The sequence below is a fragment of the Mauremys reevesii genome, linkage group 2, assembly GCF_016161935.1.
Source record: "Mauremys reevesii isolate NIE-2019 linkage group 2, ASM1616193v1, whole genome shotgun sequence".
Lineage (NCBI taxonomy): Eukaryota > Metazoa > Chordata > Testudines > Geoemydidae > Mauremys > Mauremys reevesii.
Genome location: NC_052624.1, coordinates 189,427,941 through 189,452,918, shown reverse-complemented (window position 1 = coordinate 189,452,918; position 24,978 = coordinate 189,427,941). Strand labels below are relative to the sequence as shown.

The window sequence follows — 24,978 nt, the reverse complement described above, 5'->3', positions numbered from 1 at the left end:
TTGGTGCCATTGTAAACCCAATGCTGATCTGATGGCTTTTAGGCGTCTTAATAAGTGAAGTAATAGAGGGGTAGCCGTGTTAGTCTGGATCTGTAAAAGCAGCAGAGAGTCCTGTGGCACCTTATAGACTAACAGATGTATTGGAGCATAAGCTTTCGTGGGTGAATACCCACTTCGTCACATGCATCCGACGAAGTGGGTATTCACCCACGAAAGCTCATGCTCCGATACGTCTGTTAGTCTATAAGGTGCCACAGAACTCTTTGCTGCTTAATAAGTGAAGTAAGTCCATTTCGCTGAGAGCAGGTGTTCTCAGCTACAGAAATCACTCCCACTATTGTCACTAATGTGTACATTTGCCCTTGAATCCTGCAAGTGGTTCTACACAGAGTCCTGCACCTGTGCAGAGCCCTACTGACTTCAGTGGATCTCTGCATGAACACAGGGGTCCACCTGCATGGAATAATTTGCAGGATTGAGGCATTCGTTGATAATTTCAGCAGAGGCCAAAGACTGAATGGTTATGCAGCAAAGAATCCTGTGGCACTTTATAGACTAACAGACGTTTTGCAGCATGAGCTTTCGTGGGTGAATACCCACTTCTTCGGATGCAAGCAGTGGAAATTTCCAGGGGCAGGTGTATATATACGCAAGCAAGAAGCAAGCTAGAGATAACTGGTTCTGTAATTGGCCAGTTTCTCCTCCCTTGGTTTTCACACCTCAGCTGCTGGAACAGGGCCTCATCCTCCCTGATTGATCTAACCTCGTTATCTCTAGCTTGCTTCTTGCTTGCTTATATATACACCTGCCCCTGGAAATTTCCACTGCTTGCATCCGAAGAAGTGGGTATTCACCCACAAAAGCTCATGCTGCAAAACGTCTGTTAGTCTATAAAGTGCCACAGGATTCTTTGCTGCTTCTACAGAACCAGACTAACACGGCTACCCCTCTGATACTTGAATGGTTATGAAGACCCCTAGAAACAGGTTGAGGTTGAGATACAGTTGAAGGCACCCCGGGGAATTTTTCAGCACTGCCACTCACGCTGTACCTGTTTACTGATAAAATGAGAACTCCATGGCTGCTGAGCCAGCACCTTCCACCAGGACCTATTTCACAAACACACAGGCTGTCATGGATCTTTCACTTCCTCTCTCAGACTGACACCCACAAACCTCAGTGTAATATCTTTCTTTCTCACTTACACACACTCAACAGTATGTATATAACACTGGGCTAAGAGTCATAAGACTCGAGTTCTCTGTCTGTGCCACTGATTTGCTGTGTGACCTTGAACAAGTCACCTAACCCTTTTCTAGGTCAGTTAACCTATCTGTAAATTAGGGATGATTACGCCTCATCATCTTTATATAAATCAACAGAGAGTCCTGTGGCACCTTTAAGACTAACAGATGTATTGGAGCATAAGCTTTCGTGTTGCTTTTTACAGATCCAGACTAACACGGCTACCCCTCTGACACTTAACATCTTTATATAGTGCCCTGAGATCTGTGGATGAAACACTATATAAAGGCAAAGTATTTATTGTTCTTAATAAAGGAGATGATGGATTGGAACCCCATTCTAGTTCATACTCAATGCAGAAAATGCAGTGCTGACAGAGCTGCCCAGTAATGGGCACCATCTTTAGAACAGACTGTTTAGCTATCCAGGGTAACCAACATTACAACTTTATTGCAAATCTCACAATATTTGATGTTTTTCGTAAAGACCCAACTGCTGGAATAACGCAATTACATAAGAATTTCACCTTTATTAAAAACAAACCCTAATTTTCTTGCCCTCATGGTTGTGAAGAGAAGCTTAAAACATGAAAGACTAAACAACCAAAAGGCAAATAAAAAGAGCCCCAAAGGTACCATTTAAAAAAATCCCTATGATTTCTAAATTAATCTCATGGGGTTTGGTTGGTTGGTTGGTTTTTAACTGATTTGTGATTTTTAAACACTTGGGGTTGACAATTCTGGGGCCCTGTCCAATAGCAATGGAAGACTCCATGGAAGATAGTGCACAGCAGGGGACAAGCTGAACCCTTTCATTCTCCTCCCTCCCGTTCTCCAGGAGCCCAGGAGCCGCTCCCATCCCCGTGTCCCTGGCTGTGGCTTCCGCTGCATGAGGGACCGCGACTCCACCAGAGGAGTCGCTGGAGAGCCGCAGCCTCAGGCCGGCTCCTTCCCTCCCCCTGAACGTGGCGCTCCCTGTGAATCCCGTTGCCCCGCCCCGCCCCGGAGATAACCACGCCCCCTCCCTTTCTGACGCGGTCCTGGTCCTTCTTGCTTCTGCCTTGCGCTGCAAAGCGAGACGCTGATTGGGGCTGGCGGCGTTCCAAAGGGGCGGGCTCACCGGGGATTTAAACTCCAGCTGACCACAAGGTTCTGAAAGGCTCCTGTTCCGCTGACACAGTCCGGTGCCACGTGGTGAGGTCGCGCCGGGTAAGTGGCAGCCCCCCGCCGACGCGGAATGGGTCTCCCCATCTCTGCCTGTTAGCTGCGGGGGCCGCCCTAGCTCGGGGCTTTGGTGGTCACTTTGCACCCGGTCTGGCAAAGTTTGCTCAGGCTCTGTCTGTTTGCTCCAGTCTCCCCATGATTCTCCGGGCGGCCAGATGGCGGGGAGGGGGCATTCAAATCCCCCCTAGTGCTGCTGGGAGTAAGCTGCAGCAGCTGACAGGGAAGCGGTGTCATTCATGGCCGCGGCGCTGATTCTATCCCGCGGCTGCAGGTCGCTGCTGCGTGGCGGCCTGCGGCCTCGCAGATGGAGACCTGCCCCGCTACGCTTGGTGGTGAGTAGAGTGAGGATGTGTGTGTTTTGGTGGGGATTCCCCCTGCCAGGCTGCGCTCTACTCTGTGGCTGCATCCTTCTCTGAGAGGCATGGGCCGCAAGCAGGTGCTTTGCCCCCCTCACCCAACTCAGCGTCTCTTGTTCTGAGAACAGGGCCCGGACTGCTTAACGCCCCCCCCTCCCGGCCTCTCTCTGCGTCCCCAGCCGGGGGCTCTCTATGTGGGTGGGGATACTGGCCACACTGGGACATGACGTGCCTGCCACTTCGCACTAGGGGATGTGCTGTCACTTCCGACCTCTGCGTCTTAAATACCCAGACCCTGCCAATGGTTAAACGATCTGGTGAAGGAAAACTGGGGAACTCAATGTCCTGATCCACTATCTAGCCTTGGCCCTCATGCCTAGTTCTCTAGTCTGTGGCTAGCACTGACTGACTGTGGAAACTGGTAACCATGTGATGCACCGTGTCTGGGTCTGTATCTTCAAGAAACTCGCGCTTTCCTGCCTTTCATTTTAGTAAACTGGTCAATAGGGTGTCATCTCTGATTTATTTGTGGGTCAAAGGATAGTTTTCCCCCATCTAAACTGAAAGAGAGAGTGGCATAAAATAGCAGAATATCTAATGACTTTGGCTGGGAATATGTCTAATGCTTCCAGCTAGGCTAGAGCAGGTGCTATTAAATAGACCCCCCACAAACAGTGCTGTCATCTGGGGCTCCATCCTGTGGGCTGAGAAAACATTTTCTCCTTTACAGTCAAGCCACACTTCCTCTTATGAAAAGCAGAATTTATGCAATGGTGTAATCTCAGTGGTCATGCAAAAAGAAATCTGAGAAACTAGTGACAGTACTTCATATTATTTAGCTGGGTCCTTTGTAACACTTATCAATAACACTCTAATATTCTAGCCATGTCTCCTTTGGTATGACTAGCCAATCACCTTTGGAAGTCTGGGGGGCAGGAATCTTGAGGTCCTTCCAGAATATAGACATAGGTCTTTCAGTACTTATCCACAAGGCTAGCATGATCTAGTATTACTTTTATGTGTGACTTAAAACCAATTCTAAGGTAGGGGGTAGAGATCTACATTTTTACCAGCTGACTCAAACATGGTTCCTATGTAGACCATAATTCTGCCTAACTGAACACAGAGTATCTTTACATCCTAGACATTACCATTTACCCACTGGTGTTGCTATGGGAACCACAGCTCAGCATTTTTATTATTGTGTTTTGGTCTTTTTGAATTTTTAAAGATCAACCATGAAGCACTGACATCACTTTCTGCATTTAATTCCCTTTTAAAAGGGGAAAATCACAAGTGAATAATCATAGGACCTTGAGAGGTCATCTAGTTCAGTCCCCTGCACTCATGGCAGGATTAAGTATTATCCAGACTGTTCCTGACAGGTGTTTGTCCAACCTGATCTTAAAAAATCTCCAGTGATGGAGATTCCACAACTTCCCTGGATTATAATAGTGGATTACACATAATAGGCTCACTGACTACACCTGGATATGATGGCTGTTGTTATCACAGCCTAGGCTTGATGGCTTCTCTGGGATCTCTGATGGGCTAAGTTGATTTGATCCTGATTTGAACAAGAGATATGTGTAGATGGCATTCCTTCCTCTGAGTCCAGGCTGAATCAGTTCTTGACTATTTGGGCTAGATTGCTGAATGAGATGGAAAATATGTGGTCATTAGAAAACTTGTGGCAGTTTTTGGAAGAGTCAGGGCTCTGACCAAATTCAGTCATAGGTACTCAAAATCTGAGATTTCCCCTCAATACTCAGTGACTTTAGTAAGTTTCACATCTTGTCACAGTGTCTTAAGTGTTAACTGTTTAACTATATTAATGAGTGCTCAGATGAAAGGCATTAGGATTTGAATATGTAAATGTCTTTCTGCAGTTCCATGCCTCAGTGTGTTCCCATTCCAGTGGGGGAAGAATGTTCCACAATATGCAGTTATGAAGCAATTCCCCTCCCCCCGAATTTAAATGGCTTAACTGTAGAGCCCTGTGCCCATATGAAATTTGTAGCAAGATCTGACCCACAAATATGGTCCATGGATATAAAGGCAATATCTGCAGATTTGCAGGGCTCTACTTAACTGAATTATCCTCCTTGAGGATGAAAGCACTGGCACCCTTAAACTGAAGTTATCTGACTTACTGGAATACACCTCTTTAGTAAAGTGTTGGGCTGTCACCCTCTCTCATTGCTGAACAGAATGCTATCAACATTTCCATAAACGGTCAGCTTTGTGTGTGGAGAGAGAAAAGGCTGAAGAGAGACCACAAAACTTCTGCTGAAGGGGGCCTGCCACAGAGTTTTTTGCGGGGTGGTGGTAACTAGCATAGTGACTGACACTCCAGTACACAAACTTTTCTTGCTGAATAGGCTGGTTACTTTTTGTGGGTTTTTTGTTTTTTGTTTTTTCCCCCAAGCAGAAAATGCCAATTTCTACCATGTAGATGTTCACTGTGTACTCAGTTTTTTGTCCTAGAGACTACATCCGATGCTGGCACACTTTTGGCATCTAAATATTTGAAAACAAATGCAATCCCATGAAGTATTTTGTAAAACTTATTTTTATTGCAGGTGAAAAAGCTAGAAATCCCTGATTAAGTCTCTTATCTGAAATGCGTTTCATTTTTAGGCCAGATCCTCTTAATATTGCACCAGACTTTACTCTTTGTACAGAAGAGGTATTTATTGGGTGGGTTGAATGAGATGATTTTTGAATATAATGTTTTGAACTCTAACTACAGAGAAAGCAATGATTATTACCATGGTAGGACAGAGGTGAATAAAATTCCTTTAGAAGACTAAAGATTCACTTCCCCTCCTCCCCCCCCCCCCCCAACACCACAACTTGGTCAAGCATAAAACTCAAGACTGATGCCACATGGCATCATCTGGCTATGCATTGACTTCTTGCTAAGTAGCATGATGAGATCAGTCAGTCTGCAGACTGCTTTTGAGTGACTCCACAAATTGTAGCAAATAACTATTTTAGTCATTCTTGACCTAATCTGGAAGGCTGAGTGGCACTCTAGAATTTCAAAACATAATAAAACTAACTGTCCCTGAGCTTCTAAATTCCACTGCTTGCAAGAGTTATCAGCTCCTACATACAGGTGTCCTAGTAGTTTGCAAGAAGGGGCAAGAGTTGGCATAGTGTAAATGGTAACACAGTATTTAGAAATACGTGCTGTCTTGCATTTAAACTTGCAATATGTTAGATTCCTTCCATTTCATAGCTTGCCTAATTCTCTAAAATACAACTTTGGAAAGAGTACCCAGTGCAGAATACTATAAAAATATTTCAGATTAAAATGACAACTCAAGCTATACATAAGGTACAGTATATTTACATATTGCAATAGAATTGCTGTTTCTCTTTACCAAAAGGTATATATTTAAAGTTTAAAAAAACAAGCAGGATGCATGATCTTGGTAGAATAAGTTGGCTTTAAATTGATAACTGTTCAAATTCAATTGCATAAATTCATTCTGCCGAAATAATTTAAATTACATTCATAGTATTGGTCTCCAACTTTGTCATGCTTTATTGTAATGTTAAGAGTTCAGTTTACGCTGCTTCCGTTCAGCTGCACTCTCCTATCATGGGATCTCTGGACTGACACAGCAAGTTGCGTTATACATTCTCAGACTCCCATGACTTGACTAGATTTGCAGTGTTGCAGTTTCAAAGGAGGGTGGAGCTCTAGTGTTAAACTTTAAAGAGGAAGTTGGTTTCTCTGAACTGCTTTACCAGCTTGGCTGTATCACACTTACGGCTCTAGACACTGAACTACTTCTTTCCTCTTAGAGTTTTCAACAACTTCATTCCGATCAGAAAATGTCTGTCCTTGAAAGGCTTTTTCAGTACGTTGATGAACACCAGGATCTCTATGTTCAGGTAAGAATTCTTCCACACAGTTATTAAATGACTTAGTTCTACTGTAATACGGGACAAATAGATTTGTATGAAATTGAAAAGCATGTCAACAGATGAGACTGGTTCAAGGTCAGCTTTGTAACTTGTTTCCTTTGGTTCTACTGGTTTCCCAGTGATTTAAGTGAGATGTAACTTGTGGTTGGAGAGAGACTGTTTACAGTCTAATTTTAAATATAATCCGATATTACCTTATTATAGTAAAATGTCTAAACTTCTAGTAAACAAGTAGAATTTTATACTAAAAACAATTTTCAAAGTGCATCATACATTGTGACTGAATCTCACAACAGACCTACAAGGTAAATGCTCTTACTGTGGGGAAAATGGACAAGTCACTGTGAACAAGGCATAGAGGGAGTTGGTGTCAGAACCAGGATTAGGATTTGGTAGGTCCTAGATTCCAGTCCTGTGCCAATGACACATTTCTCTTACTTCAGTAAATGTGGGGAAACTGGAAATATTGCTGCATTACCAAATGTTGCATTGGCAAATGCCTTTGACATGTGTCTGATCACTCTGGGACTATCTGGACAGTAGAAAATAGGCTACTGTATGCTAGATCTTCACACATTACTAAATGAGGATCATATTGCAATTCTCTTTCCAAAAATTCTGGAAGGACTTAACTGCAACATAGTGCTTAAACTTTGTATAGCTCCTGTCAATAAGCACAGAGGTGTAATCTGCACAGGTGCCCAAGATTGTATTCCTGGGCCCTCTAGTGGTAAGGTGAAGGACTAATATCTTTCAGAAAACTATAGCTGGCACTAGATGGGGAAACACAGCACTGGTAGAAAGACCTTGTATAGACTTGAGGTACAGCATGTTCTTGCTGTAGTGCATTTACATCCTAGTACTAAGTCAGGAAAGAGTGAACACTTTCCTCCTCTTGCTATTGTATGTGATCAGGGGGTGGGGTGTCCTTCAAAACCCAGCTCTGTGGGAAGCTTTTTCCAATTGTAGCAGCCATAGTATATTACTGACTCTGGCCTTCTGTTTTAAGAGAGGGTCAATCACTTCAAGCCTTGTAAAACATGAAATTGTACAACAAAGGGTTTATATTGGAGGTGCAGGGGGCAGAAGCAGGTTGTAGCTTATTTTAATTTTTTTCATGTTAAGTAATGTATTTCTCAAGTGCCTTTCAGCTACTCTGAACAATCTGGATTGCACACAAATGCTGTAAAACCACTCAATAAACCCTCCCTCCTCTTCTCTCTTCTCTCCCCCCCCCCCCCGCCAAATAAATAGCGGCTGGCCCAATGGGTGGCAATCCAGAGTGTGTCGGCATGGCCGGAGAAGAGGGATGAAATCAAACGAATGATGGAAGTTGCTGCCAAGGACATTGAGCGGCTGGGTGGCACAACTCAACTTATGAATATTGGCACCCAAAAGGTATGAAGAGATGCTCACCTAGTTGCTACCACATTACTAGAAAATAAATCCTCAAGCAGAATACTTGCATCCTGCAAGCCAGTTAGATCCCTGACGAAACAATCAGCTATAGGCTGCAACCTATACGTGGGTGACCAGCAGTTGCCCAAATGGGAGCAGGCTCATATTTCTCCTACTCCCCAGTCTGAAGCCTCTTGTTGACACTAACTTGCTCAGCTGCTGAGAACTAGTCCACTTCAGATTCCAGACCTGATCCCTGAATTAGGTATGGTGGGAATCTGTGCTACAACTTTAAATGTTCCGGGAGCTGGGATTTCTCTGAAGCCCTGTAGTATCAGTACTTTGGGATGTACTGAAGGAACAACTGAATGTGAAGAGTCACAGTACAAGCAATAGGTTACAACCTGTGAAACCACACAACTTCAATCAGGCCAGCAGATCTTAAATGTTGGCTTTTACACACACTGCTGCTCCCATAAGTGACTAGAAGATGCTATTCTGACAGGTTCTCTCACTAACTGGATCTTCTGGGTTTAAAATCTTGTTCCTCTTCCCTCAGAACCTGTAACTTATAATATGCCACATCTATTCCAGGCAGGGCTGGATGTTGCTAAATCAACAGTGACCACAGTGACCACATTTCTCATATTAAACTGGTAAACTGCAGTTACCAGGAAAATGGCACAGCTGAGTGTGCATATTTTCCATTATACTTACAATGCATGTGACTTCCTTGGTAAGAGTTAAAAGTACTTTGTCCTGTAACTAAATTATGTCTCAGTTTTTGGAACTGCACAGACCATTCCAACGGAACAGTGGCTGCTTTGGTCATGCATAGTCTCTTATCAATTGCTCTTCCTCATACATAGTCTAAAGAATGATCCTTGCCCTATTTTTTATCTAGACTAAAATCTAGTTCTTTAACCTTGAAAGGAATTTAAAGCTTGTTCCAGGTAGTGAGGTGAGTAATCATAAGTTAAATACTTGTTAATGGAGGCTTTCCAAACTTAAAGATCCTTGAAAACATGATGCTATAAACTTGTTGCTCTAAATAGCACCAGCCCTAGCTTCATTATGCTTATTACACATAAGCAGCACCAAAAACCACTGAAGGACTAGGATTTGGCTTCAGAGGTCTACTGTCCGCTAATTCCTGCCAAATGAAGGATATGGTTACTGTGTCCTGAAAGTGAAGCATCTGTCATGAATTTCTTGATGTGGTGTAAAGCAATTATTTTAAGCTTCTTGCCCCCAGGAAAAAAACAAACCTGTTCACCTGAGCAGTTTACTGAGTGTTAAATTGGCTATTGGAATTTCATCCAGTGAATTTAAACTTTAGGCTGCTGTATTCCGTTCTCTACTGAAGTGCATTTAAACACGTACCTGTATTTTAAGACTGCCTCGAAAGTGTTGGTTTCATATAAATCTCCGTACTTGGTGCGGTACAGTAAATACATGGCATGTTGCCTAACTCTTCCACAAATAACGTATTCTGTTTTTAGGCTCAGCCTCTGCTACGTGTACAGCTGTGGTTTTGTAACTGGTTTGTGATGCAGTTTACCTGGTTTAAACCAGTCCTATTTTGAGTTGTAGCCACATGATAGTTTTGATTCACAGCTGATACTTAGCCATCTGTTTCCACACCTATCATGCTGTCCCACTGTGGGACAATGATTGCAGCTATCTCCTGGCAAGGTAGTATGTGGTGGTGCAGTGAGGCAGTGTACATGGGCCAGCTAGACTCTGAGATGTTCTAGTAGTGACCTCTAAGCCGCGTGGTCGTGCACCTGCCTACTAAGCCCCAGCGCGGAGCTGCTGTGGCCCCTGGGCAGCCTGTGCTACCCCAAACTCCTCTGCTCTGGCCTCACCCCAGAGCCTGCACCTCAGCCCCTTTCTGAACCCCTCATCTCTGGCCCCACCCCAGAGCCTTCACCACTAGCCGGAGCCCTCACCCTCCCACCCCCACCCATCAACCCTCTGCTCCAGCCGTGAACCCACTCCCATGCTCTGAACCCTTTGGTTCTATTCCCACCACATGAATTTTATGTGCACCAAAATGGAGGTGATGTGTGACACCTCCATACTGGTGCACATAACAAAATTCATTCCGCACATGGGGGTGGGCAGGCATGTGGGTGGGTTTTTTGTTTTGGTTTTTTATAAAACAAATCATTTTTAGAGGGAACACTGGACCTGAGCCAAATCACTTCAACAGGCCTGGTTGGGGAGGTCTTCTAATGCCCACTAGACAAGATTAGTCTGCCCTGGCCTTTGGCATGGGAGAAGCATGGCTAATAAACATGCTTTATAAGCGTAAACCACATGTACGGATACACTCCAGATTTAGAGCCAAGCATGCCACTAACTGGTAATAAACTTGGTGTAAAAAGCTCTCATGTTGAGAGGCCATAGTAGAATTTAAGAGTTTTTAGAATCTAGTATTAAACTTGAGTGCAGCTCTTCATATGCTGAATTAAATGTTAGGTGTCAAACTCTGCACATTTTGTTTAAACAACTTAGACCACTTCAGTGTTTTGCTACTTGCACAAGGCTTGTAAAATCACCGATTCTCTCACCCACACAGTGCTTAGTTTATCAAACTTGCAAGGGGAGAGAGAGTCAAAACATACACTTGGTTTTGTTAGAAACAATGTGCATGCTTTGATATTTAACTACTCTACAAAGCCAAATCATGGAATCTAAAAATTGTGCTTCTAAGTACTTTACCCTCTCCTATATTAAAATGCATCCAATGCTAAAATTCCTCTTATTTCCAGCTCCCTGATGGGTCAGAGATCCCACTACCTCCAATTATTCTTGGCAAACTTGGCTCAGATCCACAAAAGAAAACAGTGTGTGTTTATGGGCATCTGGATGTCCAACCTGCAGCCCTGGATGATGGCTGGGACAGTGAACCTTTCACCTTGGTAGAAAAAGATGGTAAGTGCTACAGACTTTCTGGGAAGAGTTTGAGCAAGTGTTAAACTCCTAACTGGGACAATCTCTCCGGTGGGGAGGATGGAGAATGGAAGAGCTTGCAGCACTAACTTTCAAACCTTCCTCTAAGTGTGCTAAGAACAAAATGGTAAACAAGCCCTGCCCTTGGAGGTTTGAGGGTTCACATTTTTCCCCTTACTTCAATTTAGAGGTGTTTCCTTCCCTCTCAGACAGTCCAAGCAGTGCTTGCACATTTCCCTCATACCCACAGTGAAATAGCAGTGTTGAATTTGCCATTGGTTTCCATGGTAACTCACTGGTCATAAGCAGTTGTTCACTAGGACTGAATTCATGTGCTGTCAAAACTAGCAGGCCAGATGAAGGGAAGTAGCTCTGCATCACCTTTGACCCTGGGATTCTGGGCTGCAGCAGGCACCAAAACCACTCCTGGCATAACTTACAGTCCCCTGGGCCATGGTTACAGCACCTTCCCTGGGCTGCCCGTGCCTTGCAGCACAAGCCAGAATGGCCATTATGGCGTCTGCTTCAGCTTAGCTAGGTGGGGTTTGGCCCCAGCACTAGGGCCAAAGAACAGTGCAAGCTGCCTTGTTCAAAACTTGTACCGGTTCCCCCTGGACAGACTGGCATTGAGGGGGGGCACAGCTCTTTTGGTGAGATGTTACAACTATTCCTGCTCTCACAAAGTCCACCAATGGGAGGAGGGATAGCTCAGTGGTTTGAGCATTGGCCTGCTAAACCCAGGGTTGTGAGTTCAATCCTTGAGGGGGCCATTTAGAATTCTGGGGCAAAATCAGTACTTGGTGCTGCTAGTGAAGGCAGGGGGCTGGACTCGATAGTCTTTTAGGGTCCCTTCCAGTTCTATGAGATAGGAATATCTTTCTATATAATAGTATTTTCAGCATGATTTACTTTCTTCCCCCTCCCTGATTCTTTAACGCCTGCCCTGCTATGATGGTCCCTCTCCATGTTTCAGCAGATCACAAGTTATCTTTATGGTCTTGAGATTCAAAGGTTGTATGACTAAATCTATTAAATTGATTGTTAGCTTGGATGCATATGCATCTATCAGTGCCTCACACACAGGCTACATAAGCCTGTTGCTTTTTGATAATCACTTGGGTTTATTCAGCCTCATGTGTTTGGAATGACTTGGACTTGATCATTGCTGGTAGTTGGGGCAAAGGGCTGCACTGTGTCCTTGGCTTTGGCCCCACTGTGCCACTAGAGCAGCACAAAGGAGTAGTAAAGCTGCATAACAAGGGCTGATGGTTTCTCTAGTGCAGGGGTTCCCAACACGGTGCCTGTGGGTGCCATCTAAATGCGCCCATGTCCTGGCTGCCAGAGCATCCACTGAAATTCCACCAAATTTCTGCAGCATTTCAGGGGCGACGCCTCTTGATGACGTCACTTGTCGTGAGCAAGCGTCATCATCGAGAGGCGTCGCCGCCAAAATGCCGCAGAAATTCGGCAGCATTTCGGCGGGTGCTCCACCGCTGCCACGGTCCTTCGTCTGGCGCTCGCTGGACGAAAAGGTTGGGGACCACTGCTCTAGTGTAGTGAAACCTGAGGCTTGATGGGACTGGTTCTGCCCTGCCTTGCTAGTGCTGGTACATAGGGGGCATAGCCAGAGCTCTGCTGCAATCAGGCAATCCTCCCATGGTGTGAGGGTTCCCCTAGGGATCACTATATAACATGTCTAGGAGTCCTGAAACTGCTCTGTTCTGGTTCCTAAACCAGCTGGCCTTAGGTTTGTAGGGATGGAAGATGCATATAGACACTTTTTTACTCTTTTTCTTGGGTCTCATGCTAAGCACAACTTGGTTAGACTCCAGGACTGAGCTCATAGTATTTAAAGAGGTGCCTATTCATTAACACTTCTTGGCTTGAGTGAACTGTAACAACCTTCAAGTCTTCTAAATATTTCAGTGTAGCAAAAACAGTGTAAAACATTGTCCTTTCTACTATTCCCTATGTTTAGTGAGAGAAAGTATGTGTTCTGTCTCTTCAGAAATGTGCTGGGCTAAAGGATCATTTTAATAAAATAGCACCAAATGCTTGATTAGACTTCTAAATGCACAAGGCTGAGACTTCGTATGCAAATCATTAGTTTAGCTGTAGTTGCTCTTAAATACTGAGACTGATAGCAATTTATACAGTCACATCAGAGATTGGAAGTTGAACTATACAGGAAAGTGCTAATTATAAAAAGTATACTTCTGGACTACATCACTAAACTTGCTAACAAAATAAATGTATACACCTAGTATATTATACCTTCTTGGTATGAAGGTGAACCTAATCTACAAAATACTCAAACACTAAATGATTTTTAAAAAGCAGTACCCTGCAGAATACTGTGTTTTTTGACTGTTCGGGGAGGAGGGGAATGTTACAAATTTTTAAGGCCAGAAGGGATCATTAGATTATCTATTTTGACCTCCTGTATATCACAGGCCATAGGATTTCTCTGTTACTGCCCCCCTGTTGAACTCAATAACTTGTTAGACTAAAGCATATCTTTCTAGAAAGGCATCCGTTCATTGATTTTAATGACTTCAAGGGACAGAGAATCCCCCCTTCTCTTGTAGCTTGTTCCAGTTGTTAATTACCCTCACTATTTAAAAACATGCCTTAATTTTCATTTGAATTTGTCTGGCATCAGCTTCCAGCCACCAGTTCTTATCTTTCTCTACTAGATCAGAGTCCTTTAGTACCTGGGATTTAGAATACTTTCCTGCTACTACTAGTTTCACTGTCTGACAGTCTGTACTTGGCTGTGGAGGAAATAGCAGGGACTTGACTCTAAAGTCAACTTAGAGCTCTTGTGACTTGATCACTTGCGTGTTCTCCAACCATGCTTTTTCTGCTGAATTTTTATGAAAATGAGTTTTCAATCTTGTAAAGACTTTTTTCAGTGGAAAACTTCAGTTTCTGCCAAACCTGATGCTAGGCCACAACTCTGAGCCTTGGAAGAATCTGAGGCAAAGCTGAAGACAAACTAGTGCTAAGAATATCTGATGCGAGCAGCATATTGCTAGCATATTAAGATTTGCCTGTGTGGGTTAAAGTATATCTTGGATGATCTGTATGCACAAGAGTTTGTGCAGACTTTCTCCTCCACCATATCTAATTCTTCTCCCTGTATCTGGTTGCTGTAGGAAAACTGTACGGGCGAGGGTCAACAGATGACAAAGGTCCGGTGCTTGCCTGGCTGAATGCCCTAGAAGCTTATCAACAAACTAAACAGGTATTGTACCTAGAGTATATTCTGCTAAACTCAGCTTGTTCATATAAGGCAGTACAAAGGTTGTCCTAGCCACAGGTTAGTCAAAAGTCTAGTGAATGATACAGTAATGGTGCAGTATCAGTCTGAGATAAAATCAGCACTGTCATTTTGTGTAGTTAGACACTACATTCTAACTACTCAATTTAGTTACAGCATAACTAGTTTGTTGACTGGTCAGCTTTGTGTCTTTGGGTATGGCTACACTAGCAAGTGTACAGCACTGCTGCGGGAGCGCTTTGAAGTGTGAGTGTGGTCACAGTGTCAGGAGAGAGCTCTCCCAGCGCTGCAGGTACTCTGGCTTCCCGTGGGGATTAGCTTACAGCACTGGGAGCCGCGCTTACACTGGTGCTTTACAGCGCTGTAACTTGCTTTTTTTTTCACACCCCTGAGCGTGAAAGTTGCAGCGCTGTAAAGTGCCAGTGTAGCCAAGGCCTTTCTGAGCAGCAATAAGGACACTTGTTACAGTCTTACTCTGTGTTTCTTATTAGCCAAACATGGAATGAGACCACGGTAAAAAATGTTGGAACCTCTTTCAGGAGAATCAGTCAAGCCTAGCCAGGTCCACTAAGGGCTTTTTGTCAAAAGCTGCTCTGCTCTGATTTTTAATAGCTTGACTCTGAGGAGTAAAACTGATGTGTAGTTTGAGGCTGGGAGAGGCAGATGAGTTGAGACTGCCACTGAATTTGCAACTCTGCCAAGTTTAGGAAGATAATCTAACTTGAATAGGAATATGATCAGAAATGTAGTTCAGCTTGCTTGTTGAAAATCACTACTGTGCCTCAACAACCCCTATATTATAGTAGAACAGTAAAGCTGACACTCTGAGAAGTGGCATGTCTGTTTTTTCTTTTTAGTAAAGCTCACTGCATGTTCCTTACATGCAATCATCATCCTTTTTTTAAACAACATTTGGTACCAGCTGCCTATGATTCCAAGGTGGGTGGGTGTGTGTGAGATATCAAACTTGCTTTGAACCGCTGGAGTGCACAGCCCTGTGCTTCCCCCTCCCCCCCGCGAGCACTGCTTTCCCATGTTATATTCAAATTTGTGTTATAACGCAGCCTGATATATCGGGGGTAGGGGTGTGTATATTTAAATATCTTAAGGATTGCCTCTGATGGTACATACACCTCTAGTTGTATGTACAACTACTCTTGTTGAAAGCTAATTTTAACGCCAAAATCCTCTTAATAGTTCTAACACAACAAGTTATACAAAATGTAACTAAGATCATGGATGGGGAAGATCTCTCTAAGTACTGCCAAGATTGGATATGTTTCTGTGGAAAAGAATGGTGAGCTTAACTGCTGAAAAAGTAACTAGCTCTTAGAACAAGCACTAAAGAGAACACAGAATTCACCAGGGGGACTGAGGTGCCTGCATGCAACAGTTCGGGACCACTGGCATTCCCAACCCCCTGCTTAGTTACCTACAGAGTCAAGCAGCAGCTAAAGTCCCAAGGCACATAAGTTTCTACCAACAAATTCCTGAAGGCACCTGCATTTCAGCAGCTGGGTTGGCTCAGTGCTGCCCAAGACCTGATGCTGCCCAGCAGCTCATCTGTCTGATACCTAAGCTCTGATAGGATTCACAGATTAGGCCGTCTGCCTTGCCTTTGGGACTTGATCCAGTGAGTGCTTTCTGAGCACACCACACCCAGACAAAAGGAGCAGGGGGTGCCCTTATACCCCTCAGCCCATTGTTCAGAGCATTCCTCTGGCCTGTGAGTCCCAGGGCTCAGATTCTGCCTGAGGTAAAGCAGGGTCTTGAACCTCCCACATCCCAGAAGATGTGCTATCCGCTGGGCTATGGGGGAGTTGGAGTGTGTTCCACTTGTGTGTAAAATAAACACTAATTAGTCCAGAGAGTAAATGACTCCATAGTGGTCAGGATACTCACCTGGGTGGTGGGAGACCTGAGTTCAAATCCCTGCTCCACATCAGGCAAAGTGAGGATTCAAACCCAGGTCTTCCATATCCTGGATGAGTACTCAACCACTGAGCTAAAGGTTCTGAATTGGGGGGGAATGCTGGCATCCCACCACTATCCCTTTGAAAAAGGACTGACCTGGTTTAGGCATCTCCCTCCAGGAGTGAATCCTGAGTGGAGGGAAGTACATTCCCTCTGACCTAGTGCCATGGGCCTAACTCCCTTTGAGGAGTTTAGGCCACTCCTCTCTCTCCTCAGCAGTTCCTACTGGCTAGCTCAGTTGGCTTTCTGCACAGCATTCATGAATCCAGTTTGGCGCACAACTCTCCTCTGCATTGTGTGGGCAGCCTGGGTTTCTATTTCAGGGTTGTGAATTCCACTAAGCAGGAGGGTGCCTGAAAGTTAGGTCCTGCAATGCTTAAGTTCCCCTTGTGAATCTCACCTTCACAGTGAAGTTATTCTTCAAATAGAACATAGCAAGGTTGGCCTGTTTTCTTGAACTGGTGTGCTCTGAGCTTTAGCTGACAATAAGGACTTTGCATCAGTAGAACTGCAATACTTAAATATATGGAGATATATTTATCTCCTAGAGCTTGAAGGGACCTTGAAAGGTCATTGAGTCCAGTCCTCTGCCTTCACTAGCAGGACCAAGTACTGTCCCTGACCATTGTGTGGTGTGTGTGTGGGGTTTTTTTTGTGGGTGGGTGGTTGTTCCTCCAAATGGCCCCCTCAAGGATTGAGCTCACAACCCTGGGTTTAGCAGGCTAATGAGCTATTCCTCCCCCTCTTCATAAAGTTACACTAGTGTTTCTGTCCTGGAACTAGAATGCCTGTATTCTACACTTACTTTAATTGCAAGAACACACAACAAATCTGCATGAACTAGTATCTGAGCAATGTTGAATGTTTCCATGCTGCTTTCACTCCAAAGGAAATCCCAGTAAACATCAAGTTCTGTCTGGAAGGCATGGAGGAGTCTGGTTCTGAAGGCCTAGATGAACTGATTTTTGCTCAAAAAGACACTTTCTTCAAAGATGTGGACTATGTTTGCATCTCCGACAACTACTGGCTAGGCAAGAAGAAGCCGTGTATTACATATGGCCTCAGGGGAATCTGCTACTTTTTCATAGAGGTAAAGTCCTGAAGAGTAAACCCTTCATTTCTGTATTTTAAATCATGTTGCTCACAAACTGAATCTCTTCTTTTTTGTTTAAAGAACTATCGTTTTAATTCTTGGCATTAATATCCTGGTATACCCATTGCTGATCTACATGTGGTGGTGTGGGTGGGTTTTTTTTTTTTTTTGGTTTTTTTGATCAATTCTGTCTTCCCGTCTGATATAACTAGCTCTATTCCTGTATGCTCCGTGCATAGCACCCTTCACCCCCCTGCACCCAAAACCCCATGAACAATGCTATCATCCTTTGGGAGGAGGGTGTACCTCAAACTGTTGTACAGGATATTTTGCTGATATTAGCAATGATTCAAACATCCCTAGTGCCAAGTTGTAGCACAGATCTTTTAATCCAGGTAACTGACCTCCTGTAAGTAAGGCAAGATACCCATAGGTTGAACAACGTGGCAGATGTTTTTGTAAGTACTGTCGACTTATGGCCTTGAATCAGATTGCAAGGCCTTTGGAGTAGGAAATGTCCCCTGCTACACTTGTACAACTTCTAGCACAACACGGGCCCCAATCCTGGTGGAGGCCTCTTGCTGCTATCGCACTCCAGTAATAATCTGTCTGCTCCAGATGCTTGCAGTATAGCACTCTGCTACCTCAGTGTGTTTGCTGATCTTTACTGGGGTATAGGCCATTGAAGGGTTATTAAAAACACTGATGAAACTGTCTGATTACAAGCTTGGTTGCTTCACACCAGGTGGAATGCAGTGACAAAGACCTTCACTCTGGAGTTTATGGCGGCTCAGTACATGAGGCCATGACCGATCTCATTGCTCTGATGGGTAAGAGAAACACATTTGCCTTTTATGCTACAGCCTCAGTGTTGCCCAGTCCATGTTTGACTAACTGTCCTATATATAATGTGTAGTAACAAAGCTCTTCAGTTCAATTTAAAACAGTTAATTTACACTTAAGGGCTCCAATGTCAAATTTACTGGACGCTATTTGACTGACTTTGACTTTAAAATTAGCCGACCCCACTGAAATGGTGATGTTCCAGGAGAAACTGCAGGCAAAATGCCCTAGACACTGAAATACCCACCTGAGGAAGGAGTTGTAGTTTTGATGTTTTTCATCAAAGCTTTAGGGAAAGCTGGGGAAGACCTTGACTTATGGTCCTGGAGCTCAGACTTGTCAGTAAATAGCTGCTTCCCTGACAACCATCTTGTAAAACGTAATACACAACTCTCCCGGGAAGAACCTGACTTCAAATCTAGTCTGACAAAGAGAGGTTTATAATTAGACCTCTGGCTTAGAGTTCAAGGAAATATAAGTCTTGAATATACCTATTGCATGAGTCACTTCACAACTAGAGCTGTCCTGAAGAATTGCCAAGTGTCTCTTAATTGGGCTGTACACAGTTGTAGCCACCCTATTTATGGTATATAGAGAAGGCTTTCAGTGGGTTAACTAGTCCTCAAGAGTAGCCTCTAACCTGTGTCTCTAGAACTTCATTTCTTCTTCCTGTTTGTCTCCTGACAAAGGAAGTGTTTAAAGAAACCAAAGTTTCAAATGATTATTTTTGATTTTTAACAGTAACATAGAAGCAACACTCTGAAGAGTGGTACATAAAAGTCTGGTCTCAGACACTGATCTTGCAGGCTTTTTCTTTTGTAGGCTCCCTTCTGGATAAGAGAGGGAAAATCCTCATCCCTGGCATTAATGAAGCAGTGGCGCCACTTACTGATGAGGAGCTGGAGTTGTATGAGAAGATTGACTTTGACCTGAAGGAATATGCAAAAGATGTGGGAGCAACAAAACTACTACATGAGACAAAGGTGCAGAGCTTTCTTTCCTTTTCTGTCTCCGCCTCAAAAATTCCTTTCTGCTGTTCAAATTCAAGGTATTCTAGGCTGAAGCCTTCGCTGCATCTGTGAGGGACACTTCAGTGCCAAATTCATCTATTGAGTCAGCTGTAATTAGTTTTTTCCATAGGCAGAATATCATGACTTCTGCACAAAGAAGCTCCTGCTGCTATGCTAGTGTGCACTGCATTTGTAGTGAACTGGGGAAAAACTGGCTTCTGGTTTTGCTATAAAACCTATTCCAAAGGGTACGTAGCATGTATCTCCCACAAGTGTCCCTTCCTGTTTAAAATAGCTCATCCCACTGCAGGATTGTTACCTACAGTAATGGACGCTGTCACCATAGTACAAACACATATTATCAGACTTTTCTACTGTGTGGCTTACGCTAGTTTTAAAGATGTACTTTATGTCAGGTAATATTCAAAGTCTCTAGCAAGAGAACTGATCTTGGCTAACTAGGTTGGTCTAGACTCCTAAGAGTCTTTTACTTTACATGTTCTTAGATCTACCTTCTCATAGCAGCAGTTTCACTTCTTCCCCTCCCCCATGTCCTGTTTGCCTTCTCATTGGTTCTTTCAATCTGCATCCTTACTCCATTGTGCCTGGATAGAGATGGAAGGGTATTGTAGATACAATAATTACTCTTAAGGCCAATAGCCATCATATTTCTCTACATATTAAATGTTGAAGAAACACTAGTATCTCAGATGCAACTGACAAATGTTGGTGCTCTTCTAATGGTGGTTTGTCTGATTATGCAGTCATGCTAATGTGTCACCAGACTCTTAAACTTTTGACACAAGATTGCTAAGTCTGAACTTCTCATACGTAACATCTTAACAGGAATTGTGGGACTATTCCAAAACATGGAATTCCTGTACATACTCTTCATGTGTAGTAAGATGCAAGTGTATTACAGGCTTAACATAAATAAGCATAGGAAACTTTGTATCTCTGATCCTAAAAGGCAGAACATTGCTTTCTCAGCCTTGTATAATCCTCTCCCACAAATTTTTGCACTCTGCACCCTCCCTCCACCCTCAAAAAAACAAATGCTGGTCTGTCAAACATTGACAACAAAACTGGCTTCCCAAGCTGATTCTATGCTTCTCTGGCAGCTTTACACATCCAGAGACTATCTCAGATGACAGTCCTATTGACTGTAACGAAGGGTAAATAATATGCACAAATAGAACCAGTTGTCTTGTAATTTTGGCTGCCAGAACTAATATGGAACAGTATATAAATGTTACTCAACCAACTGTCCTGTGGCACCTTATAGACTAACAGATGTTTTGGAGCATGAGCTTTCGTGGGTGAATACCCACTTCATCGGATGCATGTTCATCGGTATTCACCCACGAAAGCTTATGCTCCAGAACATCTGTAAGGTGCCACAGGACTCTTTGCTGCTTTTACAGATCCACACTAACATGGCTACCCCTCTGATACTCTACTGTTTCCAGATTAGATATGAAGGAAGAATCAAATAGCTTGGCAAAGCTTTTCCTACTATCTGAGCACCTTAGCCAGTCAAATCCTAGGGAAATGAGATTTCAAGATGAATTCTTGATTAAGTGGCAGTCCCTACATTGCACATTAGATGAAACCTATTGAGAAGGGCTGTTACCCCACCACTGGGCAAAAGCCTCCTTTCAAGACTGCTTTTATCAGACCTAAACTCAATTTTCAGGGTAGGAATTAACTCTCCGTCTCTTGGAGAGGACTAATTTAGATACTGTAGCTGAACACCTTGTTCAAATTGCTGCTTCAGTCACTATCTATGCTTGAACCAGACAGACATGGTTTAATGCAGGTTGTCTTGCCTGCCTTCAGTAACTACTTTTTTGTCTTGAAATTATGGCTATAAGTATCTTCTAGATGGCTAAAGAACTCTTGGCAGTTCCCCTGTAATCTTAACTCTCAATTTTCCCATCTTTCTGCAGAAAGATATCCTAATGCACAGGTGGCGATACCCATCCTTATCTCTCCATGGAATTGAAGGAGCCTTCTCTGCCTCAGGAGCCAAGACTGTGATTCCACGGAAAGTAACTGGCAAATTCTCAATCAGGCTAGTGCCTGACATGACTCCAGAAGATGTTGCCAAACAGGTAGGTATAAGTTGGGAATGGCTGAATCTTTGCTTTTTAAAAAAAATCCCACTTCCACCCTTGTACAAGTCTGAACAGTGTTAGAACTGCTGCTGTGGTTGCAGGGTTTTATCTTCTCTGCTGTCCTGTACCTCTTCAGACCTTTATTTGGATCCAGCAGATATAGGCTGCATCTTAGTTATGACATGACCATAAACTGAAGTTTTTGATGTGGTGGTGTCTTAGTCCAGCTCTAAGTATTTGTTAGTTATAAACTATTTAACTCCAGGGTGCATTACAGACTGCTCCAATAACACTTGAAAGCCTCACTTGCATAAATCTGATACCTAGTGGTTTGACATCCGCTGAAGGTCAATAACTTCTGGCTTAGTGAGCTTTCACCTTAAGGCTGATAGGCTGGATCTTGCAGGGTGTGGCAACTTTCAGGGTCAGACTTCCAAATGCTCAGCACCCTGAAACACCCACTGAGAACCACCAAGCAACTGGGTGCTGAGTTTTGGTTGGTTTTGTTTTGTTCTTCCCCCTGAAGATCTGGCCATCGTATAAGGAGCTTCTTGAGGCAGGGGTTGTCTGTGTGCAGTACCTAGCACAGTGTAAGGTCCCAAGCTGATGGGCTTCTGCATGTTACTATAATTCTAACAGCAATCTAGCCAAGTCCTTAGAATAGAAGAAGTCTTAGCTAGTTTGGCAGTTGGCCTCTTGCTAATCTAGATTTATGATGTGTTAACTGACTTTTTTTATAATTCTAGCACTGCCCGCAAGGTGCTTTCAGTATACAGAAAGACACTGTCCCTGCTCTGAGTTTGTGTTACAGTAACAGCCTTCAGGCAGACATTTCCTGCTACATTAGCTTCACTTACAATCTGTCTAGTAAGATGACACAACAGGAACTAATATAACACTTCTGAATGTGTTAGTCCTAGACTTCTAATTGTTCAATCCTTTGGTACAAAAGGTTCAGGATTACCTCACCAAGAAGTTTGCTGAGCTGCAAAGTCCCAATAAGTTCAGAGTATACATGGGCCATGGTGGAAAACCTTGGGTGTCAGACTTCAATCATCCCCACTACATGGCTGGCAGAAGAGCAATGAGGACAGGTCAGTGGACTTAAATTCTCAGGTTTTAAGTCTAGCCCGTTCTGACACATCACTAGTGCCAGCATTAAATGGTGATATCAATGTAGCAGCAAGATGTCAGGATTGTACAGTATGGCTGGTAAGCAAGGAGCTATGCAGGTATAATATCAAGATGTACACAGTCCTACTTGGTCAATACTAGCATGAAAACCCAAGATGCTGCAGCAAGTGGTGGTTCAATAGGAAGTGTTTTCCCTTATCATACTAGAACCAGTCCATTGACTCTGGCTTAATGTATTTTGTTCATTAAACTCTAGAAGGTGGGGATCAGGAAGCCAGTTCTACTTTTTTTTTTTTTTTGTTGTTGCATCCTCCTTATAACAGAAAATATTGGCCACCAGTGGGTCACATCTGCCCTTTGGAGTTCTTTGGGATCCCTAAAGATGGCAGGTGATCTAGTAAGGAAACATGCTGGGGAAGATGCAACAACTCAGGAAAACTGACACAAACTATATTGTTTTTTAGTCTTTGAAGTTGAGCCAGACTTGACACGAGAGGGAGGAAGCATTCCTGTCACTCTGACCTTCCAAGAGGCAACAGGCAAAAATGTAATGCTGCTTCCTGTTGGAGCTGCAGATGATGGTGCCCATTCTCAAAATGAGAAACTGAACAGGTAAGGGACACCATGGTGTCTTGATGAACTGGGTGAAATTTTTGGACAAAAATGCAGATTTAGCAACAGCCAAAGCATTTCAATGTTTCACTTTGCATTTTCCTTCAATTTTAGTAGAATACAAACATTAAATGCCCCCAAATCAAAATGTTTCGGGTTGAACAAAACATGTCATTGGTTTGATCAAGTGTAGTTTTGGAATTGCAACCATATGAAAAAAGCAGTTATTTGCACAGCTCTACTTGTTACTGTACCAGCTGGGGGCTATAGTACAAGGCTTGAAATGCACCAGTACCCACCTGTGCTCCTTCTGTACAGGAGCTATGACTGTGTACTAAATGCTCACTGCATACAGTAGCTTGCAATTCTACAGTCTTGCTAGCTTCCTCTTTGCGTAACTTCTCTGACTGTTGGTCTGGCAGCTCTTGATGCAGGTAGAATGCACTGGTGTTGCAGATACTGATGTCTGTCAGTGGGTGCTCACAAGAGACCAGATCAGACTAATTCATGAAACTCTTCTCCCCAGGTATAACTACGTCCAGGGAGTGAAGCTGCTTGGTGCATACCTATATGAGGTATCACAACTAAAGGACTGAACTAAGGTGGTGAAAATCCCAAACATGAAATCCATTTTGTGGTTCAGAGTTCTGGAAATCCTGCTGACAAGCTCAGACTACTAAATACCTACAGCGTTACTTCTCTTCTCCTCCTCCCAGTGATTCTCCCCCCTCCCACTTTTCACCAACCAACACTCAAACTCCTGCAGGGGAAAAGCATCAGCCCCCCACTCTAGAAATCCTGGAACACCCAGTACCAAAATACTACTTCCAGTGCACACTCCATTCCAGCTACAGAAGGAGTGAAGAGACCCTTTCCAAGGACTGTCACCAAAATCTGACAAGTGGTTCTGAATCACGTCACACCTGCCCTTTCTGCTTCTTTGAATCCAGCCTATAGCTTGCCATAGGCACTCTTCCCCAACTTGTTTAAGACCGAAGTGAGAACAAACACTCTTCCAACTTCATTAAACTAGCTAATCAGCTAAAGAAGTCTACATCTTGACCACCTGCAGTAACTGAAGAAGGCTAATCTAGACTCCATGGTAAGTCCTGGAAGCACTCAAAGTGACCAACTACAAAGGGTATACCGGAATTCGTGCAAGCTGTAATGGGGCCGTCTCTGCCTCACTGACAAGGCTGGGGTGGAATTGTTAACTTGTCTGTAACTCTTGCTGCTTATGCTTGTTGCATCAAGGTCTGCAGACAATTCTGGATATAAAGCGTGCAATGAAACTAGCATTTTTCTAAAGCTGGCTTTGTACTTACGTAAATTCTGCTAAATTAAAAAAAAAAAAAAGATGGCTCTATCACTTGGCTACTGGGTTTCTTTTCAAATACCTTATCTGAGATGGTAAAGATCAATTCTGGCCCATGTACACCAGCCCACCACCATAAGGGCCATAAAAGAACTAAGTGGCTCTTCAGTGCAAGAATATCCTGGCTAGAAGAAAAACAGGGAGGGGGGAATGCAGCACTGATTGGGCGATTTGTATCTGTTGCACAACCTCTGGGCAGACCTGGGGAAGCTCCTGTAGATGTGAGCATGATTCTAAATCATCCAGGAGTAAAATGAAGCATTAAATCTTACCTGCTTGCTGTGGGAAATACTCCTAATGCACTTCTGGTTGACCACATTAGTGTCACACCCCAAGCCCTCTTTTCCCCCATCTCCCTCCATGGCAAGTCAGAGCAACCGCAGACCTGGACAGCCTGAGCCCAGGACAGCACTCCTGT

At 43.7% G+C, this 24,978-nt stretch overlaps 1 protein-coding gene across 3 annotated transcripts; it reads left to right on the top strand.

Annotated features, from left to right (window-relative positions):
- The first annotated feature begins 2,316 nt into the window (after positions 1-2,316).
- LOC120396881 (cytosolic non-specific dipeptidase) lies at positions 2,317-24,551 on the top strand. Of its 3 annotated transcripts, XM_039522072.1 has the most exons (13): positions 2,417-2,453; positions 5,465-5,524; positions 6,641-6,730; positions 8,018-8,161; positions 10,939-11,101; positions 14,278-14,366; positions 17,266-17,466; positions 18,215-18,299; positions 19,135-19,295; positions 21,272-21,436; positions 22,392-22,533; positions 23,038-23,185; positions 23,712-24,551. In XM_039522072.1, exons 3-13 carry the CDS (start codon positions 6,671-6,673, stop codon positions 23,779-23,781), a joined length of 1,428 nt encoding a protein of 475 aa, XP_039378006.1. In that variant the 5' UTR covers positions 2,417-2,453; positions 5,465-5,524; positions 6,641-6,670; the 3' UTR covers positions 23,782-24,551. The 3 variants fall into 3 exon arrangements, with proteins under 3 accessions (XP_039378005.1, XP_039378006.1, XP_039378003.1); XM_039522071.1 differs by lacking the exon at positions 5,465-5,524 and having other exon boundaries at positions 2,317-2,453; XM_039522069.1 differs by lacking the exons at positions 2,417-2,453; positions 5,465-5,524 and adding an exon at positions 2,776-2,800.
- The last annotated feature ends 427 nt before the right edge of the window (positions 24,552-24,978 follow it).

Bases quoted from the DNA above. Each gene is read 5' to 3' on its own strand.
- LOC120396881 (XM_039522071.1), top strand. From the start codon at position 6,671: ATGTCTGTCCTTGAAAGGCTTTTTCAGTACGTTGATGAACACCAGGAT. The intron at 11,102-14,277 runs GTAAGTGCTACA...TGGTTGCTGTAG, and splicing joins CACCTTGGTAGAAAAAGATG to GAAAACTGTACGGGCGAGGG. The intron at 17,467-18,214 runs GTAAAGTCCTGA...GCTTCACACCAG, and splicing joins TCTGCTACTTTTTCATAGAG to GTGGAATGCAGTGACAAAGA.